General features: G+C 36.7%; 1 protein-coding gene across 10 annotated transcripts in view; it reads right to left on the bottom strand.

The window, feature by feature from the left end:
• Positions 1 to 24,887, bottom strand: part of ARHGEF9 (Cdc42 guanine nucleotide exchange factor 9) — a 211,944-nt gene that overhangs the window by 6,386 nt on the left and 180,671 nt on the right. For all 10 annotated transcript variants that reach the window (XM_072817441.1, XM_072817442.1, XM_072817436.1 and 7 more), the window contains one exon: positions 20,182 to 20,250. In XM_072817441.1, coding sequence (XP_072673542.1) covers positions 20,182 to 20,250 — 69 coding nt within the window. The remainder of the gene's footprint in view (positions 1 to 20,181; positions 20,251 to 24,887) is intronic.

Genomic DNA, 24,887 nt, shown 5'->3' with positions numbered 1-24,887 from the left:
TTTTTTATTGGAGTTCAATTTGCCAACATATAACATAACACCCAGTGCTCATCCCATCAAGTGCCCCCCTCAGTACCCGTCACTCAGTCACCCCCACCCCTTGCTGACCTCCCTTTCCACCACCCCTTGTTCGTTTCCCAGAGTTAGTAGTCTCTCATGTTCTGTCTCCCTCTCTGATATTTCCCACTCATTTTCTCTCCTTTCCCCTTTATTCCCTTTCACTATTTTTTATATTCCCCAAATGAATGAGACCATATAATGTTTGTCCTTCTCTGATTGACTTATTTCACTCAGCATAATACCTACCCTCCAGTTCCATCCACGTCGAAGCAAATGGTATTTGTCATTTCTAATGGTTGAGTAATATTCCATTGTATACATAGACCACATCTTCTTTATCCATTCATCCACCTGCACCCCGATGTTTATAGCAGCAATGTCCACAATAGCCAAACTGTGAAAGAAGCCTTGGTGTCCATCGAAGGATGAATGGATATAATTGGTCTTTTGATTCTCTCCCACTAGTCTATATGTCAGATTTTATTGCCAGTATATTGTTTTGATTACTATTTGCTTTGGAATAAAGTTTAAATAAATCAGAGAACATGATGCCACCAATTTTGTTCTTCTTTCTCAGGTTTGCTTTAGTTATTTGGGGTCTTTTGTGGTTCCATATGAATTTTATAATTGTTTTATCTACTTCTGTGAAAAATGCCATGGAATTTTAGATAAGGATTACAATAAATCTACAGATGGCTTTGGGTAGTAAGGGCATTTTCATGATATCAATATTTACAATCCATAAATACAGAATATTATTCCATTTATTTGTGTTTTCTTCAATTTCTTTTATAAATTTCTTTTTTTTATTTGTTTTTTTAAATTTTTTATTGGTGTTCAATTTACTAACATACAGAATAACCCCCAGTGCCTGTCACCCATTCACTCCCACCCCCCGCCCTCCTCCCCTTCTACCACCCCTAGTTCATTTCCCAGAGTTAGCAGTCTTTACGTTCTGTCTCCCTTTCTGATATTTCCCACACATTTCTTCTCCCTTCCCTTATATTCCCTTTCACTATTATTTATATTCCCCAAATGAATGAGAACATATAATGTTTGTCCTTCACTGACTGACTTACTTCACTCAGCATAATACCCTCCAGTTCCATCCACGTTGAAGCAAATGGTGGGTATTTGTCGTTTCTAATAGCTGAGTAATATTCCATTGTATACATAAACCACATCTTCTTTATCCATTCATCTTTCGTTGGACACCGAGGCTCCTTCCACAGGTTGGCTATCGTGGCCATTGCTGCTATAAACATCAGGGTACAGGTGTCCCGGCGTTTCACTGCATCTGTATCTTTGGGGTAAATCCCCAATAGTGCAATTGCTGGGTCGTAGGGCAGGTCTATTTTTAACTCTTTGAGGAACCTCCACACAGTTTTCCAGAGTGGCTGCACCAGTTCACATTCCCATCAACAGTGTATGAGGGTTCCCTTTTCTCCGCATCCCCTCCAACATTTGTTGTATCCTGCCTTGTTAATTTGCTCCATTCTCACCGGTGTGAGGTGGTATCTCATTGTGGTTTTGATTTGTATTTCCCTGATGGCAAGTGATGCAGAGCATTTTCTCATATGCATGTTGGCCATGTCTATGTCTTCCTCCGTGAGATTTCTGTTCATGTCTTTTGCCCATTTCATGATTGGATTGTTTGTTTCTTTGGTGTTGAGTTTAATAAGTTCTTTATAGATCTTGGAAACTAGCCCTTTATCTGATATGTCATTTGCAAATATCTTCTCCCATTCTGTAGGTTGTCTTTTAGTTTTGTTGACTGTATCCTTTGCTGTGCAAAAGCTTCTTATCTTGATGAAGTCCCAATAGTTCATTTTTGCTTTTGTTTCTTTTGCCTTCGTGGATGTATCTTGCAAGAAGTTACTGTGGCCGAGTTCAAAAAGGGTGTTGCCTGTGTTCTTCTCTAGGATTTTGATGGAATCTTGTCTCACATTTAGATCTTTCATCCATTTTGAGTTTATCTTTGTGTATGGTGAAAGAGAGTGGTCTAGTTTCATTCTTCTGTATGTGGATGTCCAATTTTCCCAGCACCATTTATTGAAGAGACTGTCTTTCTTCCAATGGATAGTCTTTCCTCCTTTATCGAATATTAGTTGACCATAAAGTTCAGGGTCCACTTCTGGGTTCTCTATTCTGTTCCACTGATCTATGTGTCTGTTTTTGTGCCAGTACCACACTGTCTTGAGGACCACAGCTTTGTAGTACAACCTGAAATCTGGCATTGTGATGCCCCCAGATATGGTTTTCTTTTTTAAAATTCCCCTGGCTATTCGGGGTCTTTTCTGATTCCACACAAATCTTAAAATAATTTGTTCTAACTCTCTGAAGAAAGTCCATGTTATTTTGATAGGGATTGCATTAAATGTGTAAATTGCCTTGGGTAACATTGACATTTTTACAATATTAATTCTGCCAATCCATGAGCATGGAATATTTTTCCATCTCTTTGTGTCTTCCTCAATTTCTTTCAGAAGTGTTCTATAGTTTTAAGGTATAGATCCTTTACCTCTTTGGTTAGATTTATTCCTAAGGATCTTATGCTTTTGGGTGCAATTGTAAATGGGATTGACTCCTTAATTTCTCTTTCTTCAGTCTCATTGTTAGTGTATAGAAATGCCACTGACTTCTGGGCATTGATTTTGTATCCTGCCACGCTACCGAATTGCTGTATGAGTTCTAGCAATCTTGGGGTGGAGACTTTTGGGTTTTCTATGTAGAGTATCATGTCATCGGCGAAGAGGGAGAGTTTGACTTCTTCTTTGCCAATTTGAATGCCTTTAATGTCTTTTTGTTGTCTGATTGCTGAGGCTAGGACTTCCAGTACTATGTTGAATAGCAGTGGTGAGAGTGGACATCCCTGTCTTGTTCCTGATTTTAGGGGAAAGGCTCCCAGTGCTTCCCCATTGAGAATGATATTTGCTGTGGGCTTTTCATAGATGGCTTTTAAGATGTCGAGGAATGTTCCCTCTATCCCTACACTCTGAAGAGTTTTGATCAGAAATGGATGCTGTATTTTGTCAAATGCTTTCTCTGCATCTAATGAGAGGATCCTATGGTTCTTGGTTTTTCTCTTACTGATATGATGAATCACATTGATTGTTTTACGGGTGTTGAACCAGCCTTGTGTCCCAGGGATAAATCCTACTTGGTCATGGTGAATAATTTTCTTAATGTACTGTTGGATCCTATTGGCTAGTATCTTGTTGAGAATTTTTGCATCCATGTTAATCAGGGATATTGGTCTGATATTCTCCTTTTTGGTGGGGTCTTTGTCTGGTTTTGGAATTAAGGTGATGCTGGCCTCATAGAACGAATTTGGAAGTACTCCATCTATTTCTATCTTTCCAAACAGCTTTAGGAGAATAGGTATGGTTTCTTCTTTAAACGTTTGATAAAATTCCCCTGGGAAGCCATCTGGCCCTGGACTCTTGTGTCTTGGGAGGTTTTTGATGACTGCTTCAATTTCCTCCCTGGTTATTGGCCTGTTCAGGTTTTCTATTTCTTCCTGTTCTAGTTTTGGTAGTTTGTGGCTTTCCAGGAATGCGTCCATTTCTCCTAGATTGCCTAATTTATTGGCGTATAGCTGTTCATAATATGTTTTTAAAATCGTTTGTATTTCCTTGGTGTTGGTAGTGATCTCTCCTTTCTCATTCATGATTTTATTAATTTGAGTCTTCTCTCTCTTCTTTTTAATAAGGCTGGCTAATGGTTTATCTATCTTATTAATTCTTTCAAAGAACCAACTCCTGGTTCTGTTGATCTGTTCCACAGTTCTTCTGGTCTCTATTTCGTTGAGTTCTGCTCGAATCTTTATTAACTCCCTTCTTCTCTTGGGTGTAGGATCTATTTGCTGTTTTTTCTCTAGCTCCTGTATGTGTAAGTTTAGCTTTTGTATTTGAGTTCTTTCCAGTTTTTGAATGGATGCTTGTATTGCGATGTATTTCCCCTTAGGACTGCTTTTGCTGCATCCCAAAGATTTTGAACGGTTGTATCTTCATTCTCATTAGTTTCCATGAATCTTTTTAATTCTTCCTTAATTTCCTGGTTGACCCTTTCATCTTTTAGCAGGATGGTCCTTAACCTCCACGTGTTTGAGGTCCTTCCAAACTTCTTGTTGTGATTTAGTTCTAATTTCAAGGCATTATGGTCTGAGAATATGCAGGGGACAATCCCAATCTTTTGGTATCAGTTCAGACCCAATTTGTGACCCAATATGTGGTCTATTCTGGAGAAAGTTCCATGTGCGCTTGAGAAGAATGTGTATTCAGTTGAGTTTGGATGTAAAGTTCTGTAGATATCTGTGAAATCCATCTGGTCCAGTGTATCATTTAAAGCTCTCGTTTCTTTGGAGATGTTGTGCTTAGAAGACCTATCGAGTATAGAAAGAGCTAGATTGAAGTCACCAAGTATAAGTGTATTATTATCTAAGTATTTCTTCACTTTGGTTAATAATTGATTTATATATTTGGCAGCTCCCACATTCGGGGCATATATATTGAGGATTGTTAAGTCCTTTGTTGAATAGATCCTTTAAGTATGATATAGTGTCCCTCTTCATCTCTCACTATAGTCTTCGCGGTAAATTTTAGTTTATCTGATATTCGGATGGCTACCCCTGCTTTCTTTTGAGGACCATTCGAATGGTAAATGGTTCTCCAACCTTTTATTTTCAGGCTGTAGGTGTCCTTCTGTCTAAAATGAGTCTCTTGTAGACAGCAAATAGATGGGTCCTGCTTTTTTATCCAGTCTGAAACCCTGCGCCTTTTGATGGGGTCATTAAGCCCATTCACATTCAGAGTTACTATTGAGAGATATGAGTTTAGTGTCATCATGATATCTATTCAGTCCTTGTTTTTGTGGACTGTTCCACTGAACTTCTTCTTAAAGGGGAATTTTAAGAGTCCCCCTTAAAATTTCTTCCAGAGCTGGTTTGGAGGTCACATATTCTTTTAGTTGCTGCCTGTCTTGGAAGCTCTTTATCTCTCCTTCCATTTTGAATGAGAGCCTTGCTGGATAAAGTATTCTTGGTTGCATGTTCTTCTCATTTAGGACCCTGAATATATCCTGCCAGCCCTTTCTGGCCTGCCAGGTCTCTGTGGAGGTCTGCTGTTACCCTAATACTCGTCCCCATAAAAGTCAGGGATTTCTTGTCTCTTGCTGCTTTAAGGATCTTCTCCTTATCTTTGGAATTTGCAAGCTTCACTATTAAATGTCGAGGTGTTGAACGGTTTTTATTGATTTTAGGGGGGGATCTCTCTATTTCCTGGATCTGAATGCCTGTTTCCCTTCCCAGATTAGGAAAGTTTTCAGCTAGGATTTGTTCAAATACATATTCTGGCCCTCTGTCCCTTTCGGCACCCTCGGGAACACCAATTAAACGTAGGTTTTTCTTCCTCAGGCTGTCGTTTATTTCCCTTAATCTATCTTCATGGTCTTTTAATTGTTTGTCTCTTTTTTCCTCAGTTTCCCTCTTTGCTATCACCTTGTGTTCTATGTCACTCACTCGTTCTTCCACCTCGTTAACCCTCGTCGTTAGGACTTCTAGTTTGGATTGCATCTCATTCAATTGATTTTTAATTTCTGCCTGATTAGCTCTAAATTCTGCAGTCATGAAGTCTCTTGAGTCCTTTATGCTTTTTTCTAGAGCCACCAGTAGCTGTATAATAGTGCTTCTGAATTGGCTTTCTGACATTGAATTGTAATCCAGATTTTGTAACTCTGTGGGAGAGAGGACTGTTTCTGATTCTTTCTTTTGAGGTGAGGTTTTCCTTCTAGTCATTTTGCTCAGTGCAGAGTGGCCAAAAGCAAGTTGTATTGGGAAAAGGAGAAAAAGAGAGGAGAGAAAGAAGGAAAGAAAAGAGAGAGAAAAAAAAGGAAGAAAAAAACGAAAAAAAAAGGGAAGAAGAAGAGAAAGAAAAAGAAAGAAAAAAAAAGGGGTGGGGGGAGGAAACAAATCAAAAAGCAAAACAAAACAAAACAGAACAAAAAAAAAAAAAAAAGAACCACGGGGGAGTGTCTTCTGATTCTGTGTACTTTAAGTCCCTTGGCTTCCTCTGGAAGTTGTCAGTCAGTCCAGCTGGTCTTCTGGGGGAGGGGCCTGCTGTGCTGATTTTCAGGTGATAGCAGTTGGGGGAGCTCCTGTGCCCCTGCCTGGTGCAGGGCTCATGGGGGTTGTTTACCCCGTGAGGCCCCAGGAGCAACAGCCCTAGTGGCGGGGCCAGCTCTGGAAACCTGGATTCAGCCCCCGCAGGAACTCCGGAGCTCTCCGTCTGCAGGGCCTGGAGGCTCCGGGGCGGCGCCGCTGATCTGCTCAGCTGGGGCAGGAGCGTCCTTGCTGTCCTGGGCCCTCCCGGCCTCTGCCTGTCCCGGGGGAGGCCGGATCCTGGGCTGTGTCCCGGCGCCCTGTGCTCCGGAGCCTGCGCTGGTGGATTCGCGCTCCCGGGCCGCGCAGCCCCCTCCGCGGAGCTGCCGCCCAAGCCCCCCAAGCTGCTCCTGGAACCGCGCAGCCCCCTCCGCATGGAGCCTCTTCCTCTGCCCGAGCCCCTCCGAGCTGCTCCCGGGGCCGTGCAGCCCCCTCCGCGGAGCCGCCGCCCGAGCCCCTCTGAGCTGCTCCGGGTCCCGCCGTGCGCGCTGCAGCCCTTAGGGAGCTCGGCGCACTCTCCGGGGCACGCAGTTGCTGTTACTGTCCCCGGGGAGCCCGAGGCATCCCCGCCCTCCTGGGTCCTGCTCCAACTCCCCGCGAGCCCCTTTCCGCTCGGGAAGGTCGGTGCAGCTCCTGCTCCTCCGGGACGGGGCTCTCCTGTCCTGGGGACACTCGCCCCGGCCTCAGCCTGGCTCCTCGCGGGGCCCCTCCCCCTTGGAGGCCTTTGTTTCTTTATTTCTTTTTCCCCGTCTTCCTACCTTGTAGAAGCGCGAACTCTTCTCACTGTAGCATTCCAGGTGTTCTCTCCTTAATTCTCAGGCCGAATTCATAGATTTTCAGGATAATTTGAAGGTTTTCTAGGTAATTTGGTGGAGACAGGTGATTTGGAGACCCTACTCTTCCGCCATCTTGCCCCTCCCTCCTCTTTTATAAATTTCTAATAGCTTTCAGTGTATAGATTTTTAACTGCTGAAGTTAAATATATTCCTAAGCACTTTATCCTATTCTGTACTATTGTAAATGGGAGTGTCTCTTAATTTCTCTTTTCAATGTTCATTGTTATTGAAACAAGTAATTTTTGTATTTTGTATCCTGAAACATTATTGAATTCCATTATTATTATAGTATTCTAATATTATCTCTTAGGAGAGTTTCTAGATTTTTCCTAAAACAAATCATGTCAGCTCCAAACAGGGACAATTTTGCTTCTTCCTTTCTTTTTCTTGCCTGATTGCTCTGGATAGGACTTCCAGCAGTACATTAAGTAAAAGTGGTGAGAGTTGGCATCCCTGTCTTGTTCCTGATATTAGAGGAAAAGCTTTCAGCCATTCACCATTGAGCATACTTGTTAATAGTGGTTAGGCTTGTCATATAACGCATTGATTATGTTGAAGTATGTTCCTTATATACAAATTTACTGAGAATTTTAATCATGAAAATATGTTGAATTTTGTCAGATGCTTGTATTGTATCTATAGGAATGTGATTTTATCTTATATTTGTTAATGTTGTGCATCACATTTATTGATTTGCATATGTCTCTGCTTCCTAGAGATGAATTCCACTAGATGATGGTGTATGATCCTTTTAATGTGCTGCTGAATTTGGTTTGCTAGCATTTTCTTGAGAATTTTTGAATCATATTTATCAGAAATAATGACCTATATTGTCTTATATTGTCTTTATCTGGAACTAGTGTCAGTGTAATCCTCGCCTCATAAAATGAGTTTGAAAGTGTTCTTTTCAGGTTTTTAGGAAGAGTTTGAGAAGAAGTGGTATTAATTCTTCTTTAAATCTTTCATAGAATTCACTAGTGAAACCATCTGGTCCTAAGCTTTTCTTTTCGTGAGGTTTTTGATTGCTAATTCAGTCGTCTTAGTCTCACTGAGCTGCTCAGATTTTGTATTTCCTTTTTGTCCATTAGTTTTATTGAGGTAAAATACACGTATTACATTGGATATGATTAAGGTGTACAACATAATGAGTTGATGTATATATACACTACAGAATGATAATCACATGAAGGTTATTTAACATCTACCACCTCACATAGTTATATATTTTTTCTTTTGATGAGAACTTTTAAGATCTCTCTTAGAAACTTTCAAACTTACAATACAGTATTATTAACTTTAGTGACCATGCTATACACTTATTTTATAAGCCTGTACCCTTTGACTACCTTTACCCATTTCTCCCACTACATACCCTCTTGCATCTGGCAACCACCAATCTGTTCTCTTTCTATGAATTCAATTTTATTACATTTCACATATAAGTGAGATCATACAGTATTTGTCTTTCTCTGAATTATTTAACTTAGCATAATACCTTTCAGGTTCATTCATGATGTGGCAAAAGGCAGGATTTCCTTCTTTTATGACTGAATAATATTCCGTGAGTGTGTACTTTATATACATTTATTTTATCCATTTGTCTGCTAAAGGACATTTAGGTTGTTTCCATGTCTTGGCTAATGTGAGTAATGCTGCAGTGAACATAGGGAGCAGATATTTCTTTGAGACAGTGATTTCATTTCCTTTAGATATATACCCTAAACTGGAATTGCTGGATCATATTAATTTTTTATTAACCTCCATACTGTTTTCCATATTGGTTGTACCAATGTACATTCCCACGGTATACAGGGGTTCCTTTCTCTCCATATCCTTGTCAGTCCTTGTTATTGTTTGTCTTTTGATAGGCATTCTAACAGGTGTGAAGTGTTATCTCATTGTGCTTTTTATTTGCATTTCCTGATGATTAGTGATGTTGAGCAACTTTTCATGTACTTGTTGGACATTTGAATATTTTCTTTGGAAAAGTATCTATTCAAATCATTTGTCTCTTCTTTAATTGGATTATTTGTGGGTTTTTGCTATTGAGTAGTATGAATTCCTTTAATATTTTGGATATTAACTCCTTATCACATATGTAGTTTGCAAGTATTTTTCCCATTCCATAGGTTGCTTTTCTATTTTGTTGATTTTTGCTGTGCAGAACCTTTAAATTTGATGTGATTCCACTAGTTTTTCTTTTGTTATTTGTGCTTTATGTGCCATGTCCAATAATTCATTGCCAAAACCAATGTCAAGAAGATTTTTCCATATTTTCTTATAGCAATTGAAGATATATATATATATATTTATAGTTAAGTCTTTAAGCCATTATGAGTTAATTTTTATGGGTGATGTAACATAGGGGTCTAGTTCATCCTTCTGCAGGTGACTACCCAGAACCAGTTATTGAAGAGATTGTCCTTTATTGAATATTTGTGGCTCCCTTGTCAGATTTTACTTGATTGTATATGCATGGGTTTATTTCTGGGATCTAGATTCTTTTCTATTGGTCTTTGTATCTGTATTTTTCCAAGTGCTAAACTATTTGGTTACCATAGTTCTGTAATATATTTTGAAGCCAGAAAGTGTGATGGTTCCAGCTTTGTTCTTTCTCAAGATTACTTTGGCTCTTTAGAGTCTTTTATGGTTCCATATAAATTTCAGAATTGTTTTTCTTATTTCTGGAAAAAATGTCATTAGAACCTTGACAGGAAATGCACAGAAACTATAGATGGTTTTGTCAGTACAGTCATTTTAATGATATTAATTTTTCAAATCCAGAGGCACAGGATATCTTCCTTTTTTTTCATAAATGTCTTAGAGTTTTCAGTGAATACATCTTTCACCTGCTTGGCTAGATTTATTTCTAAGTATTTTATCATTTTTGATACTATTATAAATGGACTGTTTTATTTTGTTTTTTGAATAGCTCATTGTTGGTGTATAGATGCTAATGATTTTTGTATGTTGACTTTGCATCCTGAAACCTTACTGAATTCATTGATTAAATCTAACAGTTTTTTGGTAGTCTTTAAGATTTTCTACATACAAAATCTTTTCTTTTTTTCCCATGAGTGCCAACTCTAGCCCTTTAGTAGTCCATGCCATTGGTCCTAAGGCCTGAGCCCTTAGCCCTGATTTGCCCTCTGAGCTTCTCCCACCGACTTCCCTCGAATCCCTGGCCTCTCATTCCAGGCCTTCAGCCAGCCCTGCTATTCCCTAGCCCCCTTATCCCCCAGTGAGGGTTCTACAGCTTAATTGTGCTTGAGCACTATATTTCTCTGTTCTCCTTGCTATAAAACTTCTGACTAATTTAGCTCTCTTGTCTTAACTGCCAGATGGGGAATATATCTCTCCCCTCCTCTTTCTTTCTTTCTTTCTTTTTCTTTCTTTCTTTCTTTCTTTCTTTCTTTCTTTCTTTCTTTCTTTCTTTTTCTTTCTTTCTTTTCTTTCTTTCTTCTCTTTCTTTTTCTTTCTTTCTTTCTTTCTTTTTCTTTTCTTTTTCTTTTCTTTTTCTTTCTTTCCTTTTCTTTTTTCTTTTCTTTCTTCTTTCTTTCTTACCTGATTGCTCTCTGCTTGACTTCTAGTACTATTTTGCATAGGAGTGGTGAGATCTGGCACCACTGTGTTCTTATATTAGAATAATAGCTTTTAAACTTTTACCATTAAATATGATATTAGCTGTAGATTTTCTATATATTGCCTTTATTATATTGAGGTAGTTCCTTCTATACCTAATTTAATGAGATTTTTTATCATGAAAAGATGTTGAATTCTGTCAAATACTTTTTTCAGCATCTATTGAGATTATATGATTTTTATCTTTCTATTATTGTGGTGTATTACATTTTTGATTTGCATATGTTAACCCATCCTTGTATCTCAGTAATGAATGCCACTTAATGATGCTGTATGATCCTTTTAATGTGCTCTTGCATTTGGTTAGCCAGTATTTTGTTAAGAACTTTTGCATCAGAAATATTGTCCTGTGGTTTTCTTTCCCTGTGGTGTCCTTATCTGGATTTGATGTCAGTGTAATGCTGATTTCATAAAAAGAGTTTGGGAATGTACTCTTCTCTTCAATTTTTTGAAGAGTTTGAGAAGGATTGGCATTAATTCTTTAAATACTTGGTACAACTCACTAGTGAAACTATTCTTGGGCTTTTCTTTGTTGGGATGTTTCTACTTAGTAATTTTTTTTTTTTACTCATCTTTGGTATGGCTAGATTTTCTACCTCCATGGTTCAATCTTGGTACATTTGATGTTTTTTGGAAATTATTCATTTCTTCTAGGTCATCCAATTTGTTAGTGTATACTTGTTCACAGTATACACTTGTCATCTTCATGATTCTATTTCTGTGGTATCATATGTAATATCTCCTATTTAATTTCTGATTTTATTTATTTGAGTCTTCTCTTTCTTTCTTAGTAAAGGTTTCTCAATTTTGTTTATCTTTTCAAATGCCAGCTCTTAACTTATCTTTTCTATTGTTTTTCTGGTCTCTATTTCTCCTCTGATCTTTATTTCCTTTCTCCTGTTAACTTTGGCCTTAAATTTTCTTCTTTTTCTTGTTCCTTGAAATGTAAAGTTAGGTTGCTTATTTCAATTTTTTTTTCTTTGTGTAGGCTTTACAGCTATAAACTTCCCTCCTAGAACTGATTTTGCTATATCCAATAACTTGTTATGTTGTGTTTTCATTTTCATTTATCTCAAGATCTTTTTTTAATTTTTCTTTTTGATTTCTTCTTTGATTCATTGGTTGTTCAGGAGTGTGTTGTTTAATTTCCACATATTTGTGAACTTTCCAGTTTTCCTCCTGTTATTGATTGCTAGTTTCATACCATTGTGGTGAATGATACTTGACATGATTTCAGTCTTCTTAAATTTGCTAAAACTTGTTTTATGACCCTAGAACATGTTCCATTTCTACTTGAGAAAAGAGCTGCTGCTATTGGATGGCATGATTCTTGTATGTCTTTTAGGTCTAAATATGATACAAATTGGGCAGTCCAGGTGGCTCAGTGGTTTAGCATGGCCTTCGGCCCAGGGCCTGATCCTGGAGTCCCGGGATCAAGTCCCATGTCAGGCTCCCTGCATGGAGCCTGCTTCTCCCTCTGCCTGTGTCTCTGCCTCTCTCTCTTGCTCATGAATAAATAGTAAATAAAATATTTTTAAAGCCTGTTTTTATAAATAAATAAATAAATAAATAAATAAATAAATAAATAAATAAAGTCGGTCCAAATTGGTCTAAATATATTTCTAGTCCATTGGCACCTGTGTGGCTCAGTCAGTTAAGTATTTGCTTTCCACTCAGGTCATGATCTCAACATTCTGCGTTTGAGCCCCATGTTGAGCTCCCTACTTAGAGGGGAGTCTGCTTCTCCATCTCCCTTTGCCCCTCCCCCTCTGCTCATTCTCTCCCTTACTCTTTCTCTCGAATAAATAAAATCTTTTAAAAAATAAATATATTTCCAGTCCAACATTTTCTTAATCATTTTTTTGTCTAGGTGCTCTATCAATCATTGCCTTAATTATATTTCTTTTTTATATTGAAGTCTGATTTGCCAACATATAGTATAACACTCAGTGTTCATCCCATCAATTGTTGCTTTAATTATATTTCTGTTTCTTCCTTTCAGATATATTTATATTTGCTTAATATATTTAGGTGCTTCATATTTGGTGCATATATATTTAATTTATATATTTATGTTTTGGGGACATATATATCTTGATAAATTATCCCTTTATCATTATATGATGACCTTCTATGTTTCTTTTTTTTTCTTTTTTTTATTTATGATAGTCACACACACATAGAGAGAGAGAGAGAGAGAGAGAGAGGCAGAGACACAGGCAGAGGGAGAAGCAGGCTCCACGCACCGGGAGCCCGATGTGGGACTCAACCCCGGGTCTCCAGGATCGTGCCCTGGGCCAAAGGCAGGCGCCAAACCGCTGCGCCACCCAGGGATCCCACCTTCTATGTTTCTTGTGAAAGTTTTTGACTTATATTCTGTTTATCTGATATAAGAATAGTTACCCTTTCTCTCTCTTGGCTTCCACTTGCACGGAATATCTTTTCCCATATGTTAATTTTGAGGCTATGTGTATCCTCAAAGATGAACTTAGACCTTTGTAGACAATGTATAGTTGTGTCTTGTATTTTTATTCACTCAGCCATTCTATGCACGTTGATAAGGGAATTGAATTCATTTATGTCCTGGAGGGGAGGCAGGTGGGGGATGGGCTAAATGAGTGATGAGCATTAAGGAAGGCACTTGTTGGGATAAGCACTGGGTGGTATATATAAGTGATGAATCACTAAATTCTACTCCTGAAACAATACTACAGTACATGTTAACTAACTTGAATTTAAATAAAAAATAAATAAACTGCAGAAAAAAATTGTTAATAGGTAAGGACTTTCTATTGTCATCTTATTACTTTGTTTTATAGCTCTTTTGTCCTTCTCTTCCTCTTTTGCTATCTTCGATAGTTTTCCAAAGGTATGCTTTGATTCATGTCTTTTTTTTTTTTGTATGTCTAGGTGTCTGCTTTGTTGTTACAGTGAGGCTTACATCAAACACCTTATAGTTACAATAGTCTATTTTATGCTAATAACAAATTAACTTTAAATGCATAATAAAACTCTACCTTTTTAATCCCCAACCCCACATATTATGTTTTGATGTCATAATTTCCATCTTTTTATTCTTATCCATTAATAAATTATTGTAGCTATAGTTATTTTTAATCCGTTCATACCTTATCCTTGATAGGTATAAGTAACTAATACATCACCATATTAGAATATTCTGAATTAGATTATATACTTGTTTTACCTGTGTGTTTATATTTTCATATGTTTTCATGTTACTAATTAGCATCCTTTCATTTAAGCTTTAAAAACTCCTTTCAGCATTTCTTGTAAGACAAGTCTAATGGTAATGAACTCTCTCTCTCTCTCTCATTTTCTCTCTCTCTCTGGGAAAGTTTTTCTCTCTCCTTCATTTCTAATGGACACCTTTCCTGGGTATAGTATTTTGGCTGACAGTTTTCTTCTTTCAGAACTTTGACTATATAACATCCCACTCTCTCCTAGTCCACTAGGTTCCTGCTGAGAAACCTTTGAATAGTTTTATGTGGGTTACCTTGTATTTGATGATTGTTTTTCTCTTGCTACTTTTAATACTTTCTATTTGTCTTTGATTTTGGACAGTTTTAATTATAATGTATCTTGAAGAAGATCATTTGGGTTGAAATTGTTTGGAAACCAATGAGCTTCATGAAGCTGAATATTTAAATACCCATCCAGAATTGGAAATTTTTCAGCTGTCATTTCTTTAAATAAGCATTCTTCTCCTTTCCCCCTCTTTGCTTCTTCTGGGACTTCAATATTTTATAGATTTTCTCTCTTAATTTTATCTCATAACTCACATAGGCTTTTCTCCACTTTTTAATTTTTTTTTCCTTTGTTCTACTCTGGACAATTTCAAATGACCAGTTTTGCCTTCACAAATTCTTTCTTCTGCTTGTTCAATCTGTTGTTAATGTTCTCTATTGAATTTTTTTTCTATTTCATTTGTTATATTCTTCAGCTCTATAATTTCTGTTTGATTCTTTTTTATTATTTCTACTCTCTGTTAAATTTCTTGTTTTGTGTATTGTTTTTCTGACGTTGAATTGTCTCTCTCTGCTTCCTTGTAACTCACTGAACTTAAAACAACTATCTTGAAATGTTTACTGGAAAAAAATTGCATATCTCCATGTCTTTGGGGGTCAGTTTCTAGAAAATTGTGTTCCTTTGGTGATGTCATGTTTCCTTAATTTTTCATGTTCCTTGTTGTCTTGAATTGCTCTTTGCATTTGAAAAAAGCATTCACTTCCTCTAGTGTTTATTGATTGGCATATTTTTTCCATGCACCTAGTCATGGATTTTTTTTTTCTCCATGGGTGCTCTGGAACTTTTCTCCTGGACTTTTGAACTTTCACAAAAGCACATGCATCTGTGGGTGACTGCCAAAACCAATGTTTTTAGAGGGAAGACAGTAGAAAACTATTCTGCCATTTTGATGATGTCCTCTAATAGGCAATTTCCAAAGGTGGTAAGTGTCAAAAATATGAGGGTACTGGGTACCAACAAATGATATGAAAATATTAGGGAGAAAATTTGGGAAGTGGTCATTTTAATTTCTCAATTAAGCTTTTTATTTTGTGAGTATTGTAGATTTACATGCAGTTGTAAGAAATAATAGAGATATGCTTTGTAGCCTTTACTCAGTTTCTTCAATGATAATATTTTGCAAAACTGTAGTACAATATTACAAGCAGATTATTAACATGGTTATAGGACACAGACAAGAGAGAACATTTCTATATCACAAAATCATTCTTGTTATTCTTCCATAACCACATTTACTTTTCTCCTGACCTTACCCCTTTTTTAACCACTGGCAATCACTAATCTGTTCCACATTACTAAATGACATCATTTCAAGAATGTTATATAAATGGAGTCATACCATATATATAATCTTTGGGGATTGACTTTTCTTATTCAGCAAAATTCCTTGGAGATTCACCCAGGTTGCCGAATGTACCAATAGTTGGCTCCTTTTTATTCATGAGTAATATTCCATGGTATGGATATACCATAATTACTCACTCACTGAAAGATATCTGACATGTTTCCAGTTTGGGCTATTATGAACAAAGCTGCTATAAACATTTGTTTGGAGTTTTAATTTTTCTCCAAGATTTTACTTAAATTCAAGTTAGTTAACATAGAGGGTTTTTTTGATGTATGTGTGAAAGTAAGTTTTCATTTTTCTGGGAAAACTGCCCACGAGTATAATTGCTGGGTTATATGGTAGTTGTATGTTTTGTGGCTTAAGAAACCACAATACTATTTTCCAGAGTGGCTGTACCATTTAACATTCTCACTAGCAAGGTATAAATGATTTGGTTCCTCTACTCCCTTGTCAGCATTCCATGTTGTCACCATTTTTTATTTTAGTCTTTTTAATAGGTATGTACTGATATCTCACTGTGGTTTTTATCTGCATTTCTCCACTGATTAAAAATGTTGAACATCTTTTCATGTGTTTAACTGCCATTCATGTGTTTAACTGCCATTCATATAATCCTGTCAGTAAAATATCTGTCTTTTGCCCTGTTTCTAATTGGATCATATAGTTTTTTTTATTGCTGAGTTTTTAGAGTTCTTTATACATTCTAGATAGTAGTGTTCTGTCAGATACATGGTTTGCAAATATTTTTTCCTAGTCTGTGGCTTGTCTTTTTATCCTCTTCACATGGTCTTTCATAGAGCAAAACTGTCTATTTTAATGAGGTCCATTGTATCAATTTTTCATTTCATGGTTCAAGCTTTTGGTGTCAAGTCTAAGAACTTCTTGCCTAGCCCTAGATGCTGGAGATTTTCTCCTTTAAAAAAGTTTTTGAAAAAAAAATGTTTTTGTAGCTTTAAATTTAAGCCCATTATCCATTTTGAATTAATTTTTGTAGGGTGTGAGTTTAGGTTGAAGTTTTTTATTTTTGGTCTATAGCTGAAGCATTTGGTGGAAAGGTTACCCTCATCCACTATATTTCTTTTGCATCTTTATCAAAAATTAGTTGGGCATATTTGTGTAGGCCTATTTTTAGTTCCTCTGTTCTCTTCCACTGGTAAAATATGTCTATCCTTCTGCCAATACCACAGTCTTGGTTATTGTAGCTATATAATTTGTGTTAAAACCAGGACTGATTACTTCAATTTTACTCTTCTTTTTCACGTTTTTAGTTAATTTAGGATATTCATTTGATTTTGAGATGGTCCCATAGCTTCTGGAGATGGGAGCTGTGTTCATGGCTCTAGGGAGCTCCATGATGACAGACTGAAATAGGTTGATAGATCAGGAATTAGTATTCAAATTCCAAGAAGTTATACATCAATTCTTAAAATCAAGACAGTATAAAAGGTAAGCATAAAGTAAAAATGCCTTCATTGGAGCTAGGACTTCTGTCCTCTTTGTTTATCTTACACAGATAAACAGAAGAAGGCTTCCCCTTCTCCAGAGTAGTATACTGAGTTGATAAGGTCCCATGGCATTATAGATGGGATTGTAAGGGGACACTAGAATAATTACCTATCCAATTATATCTGCCTTAGAGAAATCTTAACAACAATGCTCCCATCATTTCCAGGAAGCAGTCACTGGAAGGGTTAAGGAAACTGGCTTTAATGGGTATCTAAAAGAATTCTCTTCTTTGTCTTCCCATGTACATAATATAACCATTGAATTCCTAAGTTTGACTATTGCTTCCACATGTATAGTTGCCCTGAGTCTCAATATATATCAGTCATTACAATCCTGGACTAGGAGAGTCTTGAAAATTAGAAATAGAAATAATAGAGAAGATACAAAAGAATTTTGGGAGGTTTGAAGCTAAATGAGTTTTTTTGAAAACTTTAGAGTTGTTGTTAAAGGTGGAAAGCTGTTCAGGTGAACAATTGCTTAAACACTGGGAATAAGAGAGGACTTGAAGGGAATAGCCTTGTGACTAGACAGGGTAGAAAAGGAACCTGACGCAAAGGCTTGGTATAAGTGAGCAGGACTGTTTTCTAATTTGTTGTTTTATGGATGTTCCTTTGCTTTAAGAATTCATAGTGAAAAGACCAGCCAGCCTCAGATAGGCTAGGGGGAACCTATGCTGATATCAAGGAGTCCCATCCCATCATGAAGGTCAGTGTTGTAAGGACAGTGGAGAGAATCATAGTAAGAGAAGCTAAAGGGTTAAGAACCTCCAGGAAACAGACAGGCCACTAGGCCAGTAGCTTCTTTATAGCCTGAGGACTCCCCAGCTGGCTGGAGTTCTGTTCTGTTTATATCTCTAAGGAATGGGCACAGTCTCTCCCAGGGTTCCCCTACTCGTACAGACCATATCTTCACTGACATTAACCCCAGATAACTTTCTAACACTGACTCTCATATTCTCACTCCCAAGAGGTTAGGAGTGATTGCCTTTAATTCTCTATCTGAAGATAATCACATCTCCATAATAAGGGAAAGAACCAGTGAGTGCCTCCCAAGGACAAGAAACAATAAGCAGTTAAAAGGAAGGTATGTCTAGCCAGGGAGGGCCCAGCTAGGCACACTGTTTAATTGGAAATCAGATATTCACAGGCATATAGCTCCTTAGTGAAAAGGAGCTTCATTTGGGAATAATTAAGGATGCTTTATGTGGCCACTGGAATTTCAGGCAACTTGAATCTAATAATTTTGTATGGTGACTCATTCTGAACCAAAGAACCTACTGAGAAAGCAGAAGGGCCTGGGAAAAGTGAGGTCTCATTAAAATCACTTACCCCTGGAGAAAATGACAGTGGCTGTCAGTAATAGAAGCATTTGTCAGTAATTGAGGTGAGACAAAAAAGCAAGCTGTGTTCTCCCAGCATAGAGAATCAGCAGAGCCCTGAGATGATGAGGGAAGAACAGTGGACTTGGAATAAAGATGAGTTAAGTTCATAATCACTTCACCTCAAAGATCTTGTTTCTTCATCTGGAAAATGAGTCTAATAATGTCTACCTTAAAGATGTACCATAAAAATGAAATTAAAGAACTTATATAAAATGACTCGTACTGAATATGCTCATAAGTAAACAAAGGGTAGTTACTCCCCATTGTTCAACTAAGCATTTTAATTTTGTCTAGTTTATGAAAATGAGAAAATAAAGCTTCATTTCATATTCAAATTGATTCTTAAGGTGCTTTCCTTTTTTTTTTTTTTAGAAAGTGAGAGAGTGCCAGTGTGTGCCCATGAGGAGGGCTGGAAAAGGAGGGGCAGAGGGGAAGAAAGAATATTAAGCAGGCTCCACACCCAGCATGGGGCCTAAAGTGGGGCTCAATCTCATGACCCTGAGGATCATGACCTGAGCCAAAATCAAGAGTCAGACACTCAACTGAGCCACCCAGATACCCCTAGTTTCCTTTTTTAAGTATTTTAGTTTGTGGTTCAGAAAAAGAGAATGAATATCTGAATCTTCTGCCTTGGTTCAGTTTGAAGTTCTCCATTCTGATTTGGGACTCCTGGTCTTGCAAATGTCCCCAAACAAATCAAAGAAAACTGTATACATATTCCAAAAGCACTTATTAAAAATTATACACAGTTATTATTGTCCATCTGTCTCTACATTGTGGATAAAGTTTAGTTTCTTTCTCTCTCTCTCACTTATGTTAAAATGAAAAGAAACAGAAATTCTATATTTTTCCTGTACCTAAAGAACTATTTATTTTTTTATGGAAGCTTATTGATCTCTGAAGTCCAATTTTTTTAAAATTTTTTTATTGGAGCTCAATTTGCCAGCACATAGCATAACACTCAGTGCTCATCCCACCAAGTGCCTCCCTCAGTGCCCATCACCCAGCCACCCCAAGCCCCTGCCCACCTCCCTTTCTACTACCAAGAACTATCTGTAGACATAACTACCTTACACTATTTACTCCTAAGCCTTATGTCTTTTTAAAAATTAATTTATTTTTTAATTTAATTTTTTATTTGTTTGTATATATTTTTTAATTGGAGTTCGATTTGCTAACATATAGTATAACACCCAGTGCTCATCCTGTCAAGTGCCCACCTCAGTGCCTGTCACCCAGTCACCCCATTCCCCTACCCACCTCCCCTTCCACTACCCCTTGTTTGTTTCCCAGAGTTAGGAGTTTCTCATGTTTTGTCACCCTCTCTGATTCTTCCCACTCATTTTCTTTCCTTTCCCTTATAATCCCTTTCACTATGTCTTATATTCCCTGTATGAGTGAAACCATATAATGATTGTCCTTCTCCGATTGACTTACTTCACTCAGCATAATACCCTCCAGTTCCATCCACGTCAAAGCAAATGGTGGGTATTCATCATTTCTAATGGCTAAGCCTTATGTCTTTAAGGCCATTTGCCACATGTCATCAGGAATACCTGGAAACCCAGACAATCCCCATCACCCCAAGTGAACTTCAGCCTGGAAACAAACCTGGGTATATATAGTCACATAGTTTATGGCTTCCCAGTCTCACAGATAGAGAAAGTGGGGCTGGTGGAGTGGTGGTAGTTAAAGGCAGCTTTACCTTTTTGTTTAGGGACTTTTCTCACAGTCATTGCAGCCTGCCTCTTCTGGTTTTCAGAAATTTCAAAGCCTATAACATAGAAATACATGACTCTGTTATAAAAAAACACAGCTTTCTTAAATGTATAAATTAGTACAACTTTTCTGAAAGAGTAGTTTTGGCAAGATATATCAAAAGTTTTGAAAAGGAAATAAATGGTGAGAAATTTGAACAAATATTTAGTTACAAAAATGAATTTCACAATATACAGAGGCAAAAAAAATGAAAACATGAGTTAAGAGACTGTTCAATGAAGAGTCATGAATAAAGTATGGTGTGAAGTGGAAAAATATTTCACAACCAAAGGCAAAAACATAGAAGAAAATAATGAGTCAAAAGATAAGAGATTACAAGACATTTTTGTAAAGAAAAGTTTCAAAAGGAAGAAAAAATCAAATAGCAAAAGGTACTCAACTGTCCAAGTCATTTGTCCAATTTTAAAATTAAGTTATTTGATATTTCACCATTGAGTTGTAGGAGTTACTTATATATTTTGGAAATTAACCTCCTATCAAATATATCATTTGCAAATATTTTACCTGATGCCATAGGTTGCCTTTTCATTCTGTTCCATTGCTGTGCTGAAGCATTTTATTTTGCTGTAATTTTGTTTTGACTATGCTTTTGGTGTCATATCCAAAAAATCATTTCCAATATCAATGTCAAGAAGCTCTTTCCCTCTATTTTCTTCTAGGAGTTTTACAGTTTGGGGTCATACAATTAAATCTTTAACACATTTTGAGTTAATTTTCACGTACAGTATAAAGTAGGAATTCAGTTTCATTCTTTTGCATATGGATATACAATTTTCTCAGCACTATCTATCGAAGAAACCATCCTTTCCCAATTGTGTATTCTTGGTACCCTTGTCAAAGATATGTTGACTGTATATGTGTGGGTTTATTTCTAGGCTTTCTATCCTATTCCATCCATCTATATCCCATCTTTATGCCAGTAATATACTGTTTTAATTAATGTAGCTTTGTAATACATTTTGAGTCAAGAAGTGTGATACCTCTAGCTTTGTTCCTCTCTCTCAAATATCTTTACCCATGATGGATCTTTTGTGAATTTTAGGATTGTTATTTCTATTTCTGTAAAAAATTCCATTGGAATTTTGATAAGACCACATTGAATCTATAGCTGGCATTGGGTAAAATGGACATTTTAACAATACTAAAGCTATTTATTTATATGTTCTTTAATTTCTTTCAGCAAGGTTTTACATTTTTGAGTGTACAAGTCTTTTACCTCCTTGGTTAAGTTTATTCCTAAGAATAAAGAAATCCATCCACCCTTTTTGGATGTGATTATACTTAGGACTATTTGCTTAATTTCTTTTTCAGATAGTTTATGTTAGTGTATAGAAACACAACTGATTTTTGCATGTTACTTTCATATTCTTCAACTTCACTGAATTCATTTATTAGAAAAAACATTTTCTGTGGAGTCTTTAAGGTTATCTATATATAAAATGATATCATCTACAAACAGAAATAACTTCACTTCTTCCTTTCCCATTTGGATGCTTTTATTTTTTTCTTGTCTAATTTTCTCTGGTTGGCCTTCCACTACAATGTTGAATAGAAGTGGTGAAATGGGCATCCTTGTCTTGTCATTGTTATAAGAGAAAAAGCTTTCAGTTTTTCTCCCTTGAGTATGATGTTAGCTGTAGGCCCTTTCATATATGGCCTTTATTATATTCAGGTAAATTTCTTGTATACATAGTAGCTTGTGAGTTTTTTATCATGAAAGAATAAGTAATGTCAAATCCTTTTTCTGCATCTGTAGATATGATCATGTGATTTCTTTTTTTAAAGATTTTATTTATTCATGAGAAACACACAGAGAGAGAGGGGAGGGGCAGAGACATAGGCAGAGGGAGAAGCAGGCTCTATGCAGGGAGCCCGATGTGGGACTCGATCCTGGAACTCCAGGATCACGCCCTGGGTCAAAGGCAGGTGCTAAACTGCTGAGCCACCCAGGGATCCCCTGATCATGTGATTTCTATCTTTCATTCAATTAGTGTGGTGTATCACATTAATTGATTCGCATATGTTAAGGCATCCTTGCATCCCAGGGACAAATCGGACTTAGTTACGGTGTATGATCCTTGTATTGTGTTGCTGAATTCTGTTTGTTGCTGTTTTATTAAGGACTTTTTCATATGCATTCATTGGGGATATTGGTCTTTAGGTTTTGTTTGTTTGTTTCTGTACTAGAAGACAATATTGTTAAAATATCCATTCTGCTGAAAGCCATCTACAAATTCAAAGCAATCCTATCAAAACTCTAGTTCCACTTATACATGGTATGAATAAGTTCTATATATCTGCTTTACAACATTGAGCCTATGGTTAATATTACTATATTATGCACTTAAAAATGTATGAAGTGTATAGGGTTCATGGTGTTTCTACCACTTAAAAAAACAGGATTGAGATCTACCTACAAAAGAGAAGAAATTCTTCTTCAGCTTTAGCCCATGTATGTGGAGTCCCATCCTTCTCATGATCTTCCTGCCTATAGATGACAGCTTTGGACTGTGCTCATGAGTTTGAGCCTGCCCACGATTTTGCATTCCACCTGCCTGCTCCATAGATTTTGGAGTTGCTTAGCCAGATTTTGTAATCACATAAGCCAATTCCTTATAATAAATCTCTTAACACATCTTCTATGAGTTGTACTTCTCTGGTTGAATCCTGACTGATAGAAGGAATTTTAGTTAAATACTATATTCTTCACCTGAAGAGTTACTTATGATAAATTAAGTTTAAAAATGAGTTATAAAGTAATATGATTGGTATAATTTTTGTAAGTAGAAAAGTTTTTAAAAAGTCTTATCTGTATAAAGGTTTATATAAACACAAGTATGGAAATAGATACACCACACCTATACTAATTATCTCACATAGCATAGGAGTGATAGTGAAGGGAAAATAATGCTAAATTTATTATATTTTGGTATATGTTCAAGTGGTTATTATAATCATGTATTTATTTTATCATTAAAAAGTAAAAATAAAGAAAAAAATTATGGTAAATTTATATAATAGCCATAAAAATGATGATTAAAAATATTAAGTGAGGGCGGCCCGGGTGGCTCAGTGGTTTAGTGCCACCTTCAGCCCAGGGCCTGATCCTGGAGACCTGGGATCAAGTCCCATGTCAGGCTCCCTGCATGGAACCTGCTTCTCCCTCTGCCTGTGTCTCTGCCTCTCTCTCTCTCTGTCTCTCATTAATAAATAAATACATCTTTTAAAAAATATTAAGTGATTTAGGGTATAGATAAGCAACTGATTTCTGTGCATTATATCATCCACTTTGATGAATTCCTGTATGACTTCTAGCAATTTTTGGGTACAGTCATTTGTGTGATCAACATAGAGTATCATGTCATCTGAGAAGAGTGAAAGTTTGACTTATTTTTCTGATTTGGATGCCTTTTATTTCTTTTTGTTGTCTAGGACTTCCAGCACTATGTTGAATAGCAGTGGTTAGAGTAGACATCTCTGTTGTGTTCCTGACCTTGGAGGAAATGCTCTCTAGTTGAGGATGATATTCACTGTCTTTCATATATGGCTTTTACCATATTGAGGTATGTTCCCTCTATCCTTACACTGCAGAGAATTTTAATCAAGAAAGGATGTTGTATTTTGTCAAATGCTTTTTCAGCATCTATTGAGAGAATCATATGGTTCTTGTACTTACTTTGATTAATGTGGTATACCACATTGGTTTATTTGCAGAAGTTGAACCACCCTTGCAAGCCAGGAATAAATCCTACTTGGTCATGGTGAATAATTCTTTTAAAATACTATTAGATATTTGTTAGTATTTGGTGAGAATTTCTGCATCCATGTTGATCAGGGATATTGGGCTTTAATTCTCCTTTTGTCAGAAGAGTAATTAAGGAATGGATCCCATTTACAACTGCACCAGAAAACACAAGAATAAACCTAACTAAAGAGGTAAAGGGTCTGTATTCTAAAAACTACAGAACACTTATGAGAGAAATTGAGAAAGACACAAAGAAATGGAAAAATATTCCATGTTCATGGATTGGAAGAACAAATATTGTTGAAATGTGTATGCTACTCAAAGCAATTTACACATTTAATGCAATCTCTATAAGAATACCATCAGCATTTTTATAAAGCTGTAACAAATATTCCTAAAATTTGTATAGAACCAGAAAAGACCTCAGAGGAATGTTGAAAAAGAAAATCAAAGCTGGTGGAATCACAAATTCCAGACTTCAAGCTGTATTACAAAGCTCTAATCATCAAGACAGTATGGTACTGGCACAAAAACAGACACACAGATCAATGGAACAGAATAGAGAACCCAGAAATGGACCCTCAACTCTATGGTCAACTAATCTTTGACAAAGAAGGAAAGGATATCCAGTGGAAAAAAAGATAGTCTCTTCAACAAATGGTTAGGGGAAATTGGATAACCACATGCAGAAGAATGAAAATGGACCATTTTTCTTACACCATACACACACAAATAAAGTCAAAATGGATTAAAGATATAAATGTGAGATAAGAATCCATCAAAATCCTAGAGAAGAATACAGCAGCAACCTCTTTGACTTCAGCTGCAGCAACTCCTTGCTAGACATATCTTCTAAAGGCAAGAGAAGCAAGAGCAAAACTGAATTA

This window comes from Canis lupus, chromosome X (assembly GCF_048164855.1).
Source record: "Canis lupus baileyi chromosome X, mCanLup2.hap1, whole genome shotgun sequence".
In the NCBI taxonomy this organism is placed as follows: Eukaryota; Metazoa; Chordata; class Mammalia; order Carnivora; family Canidae; genus Canis; species Canis lupus.
Note: the sequence above shows the minus strand (reverse complement) of the source record. Positions and strands in the feature narration are given on the sequence as shown.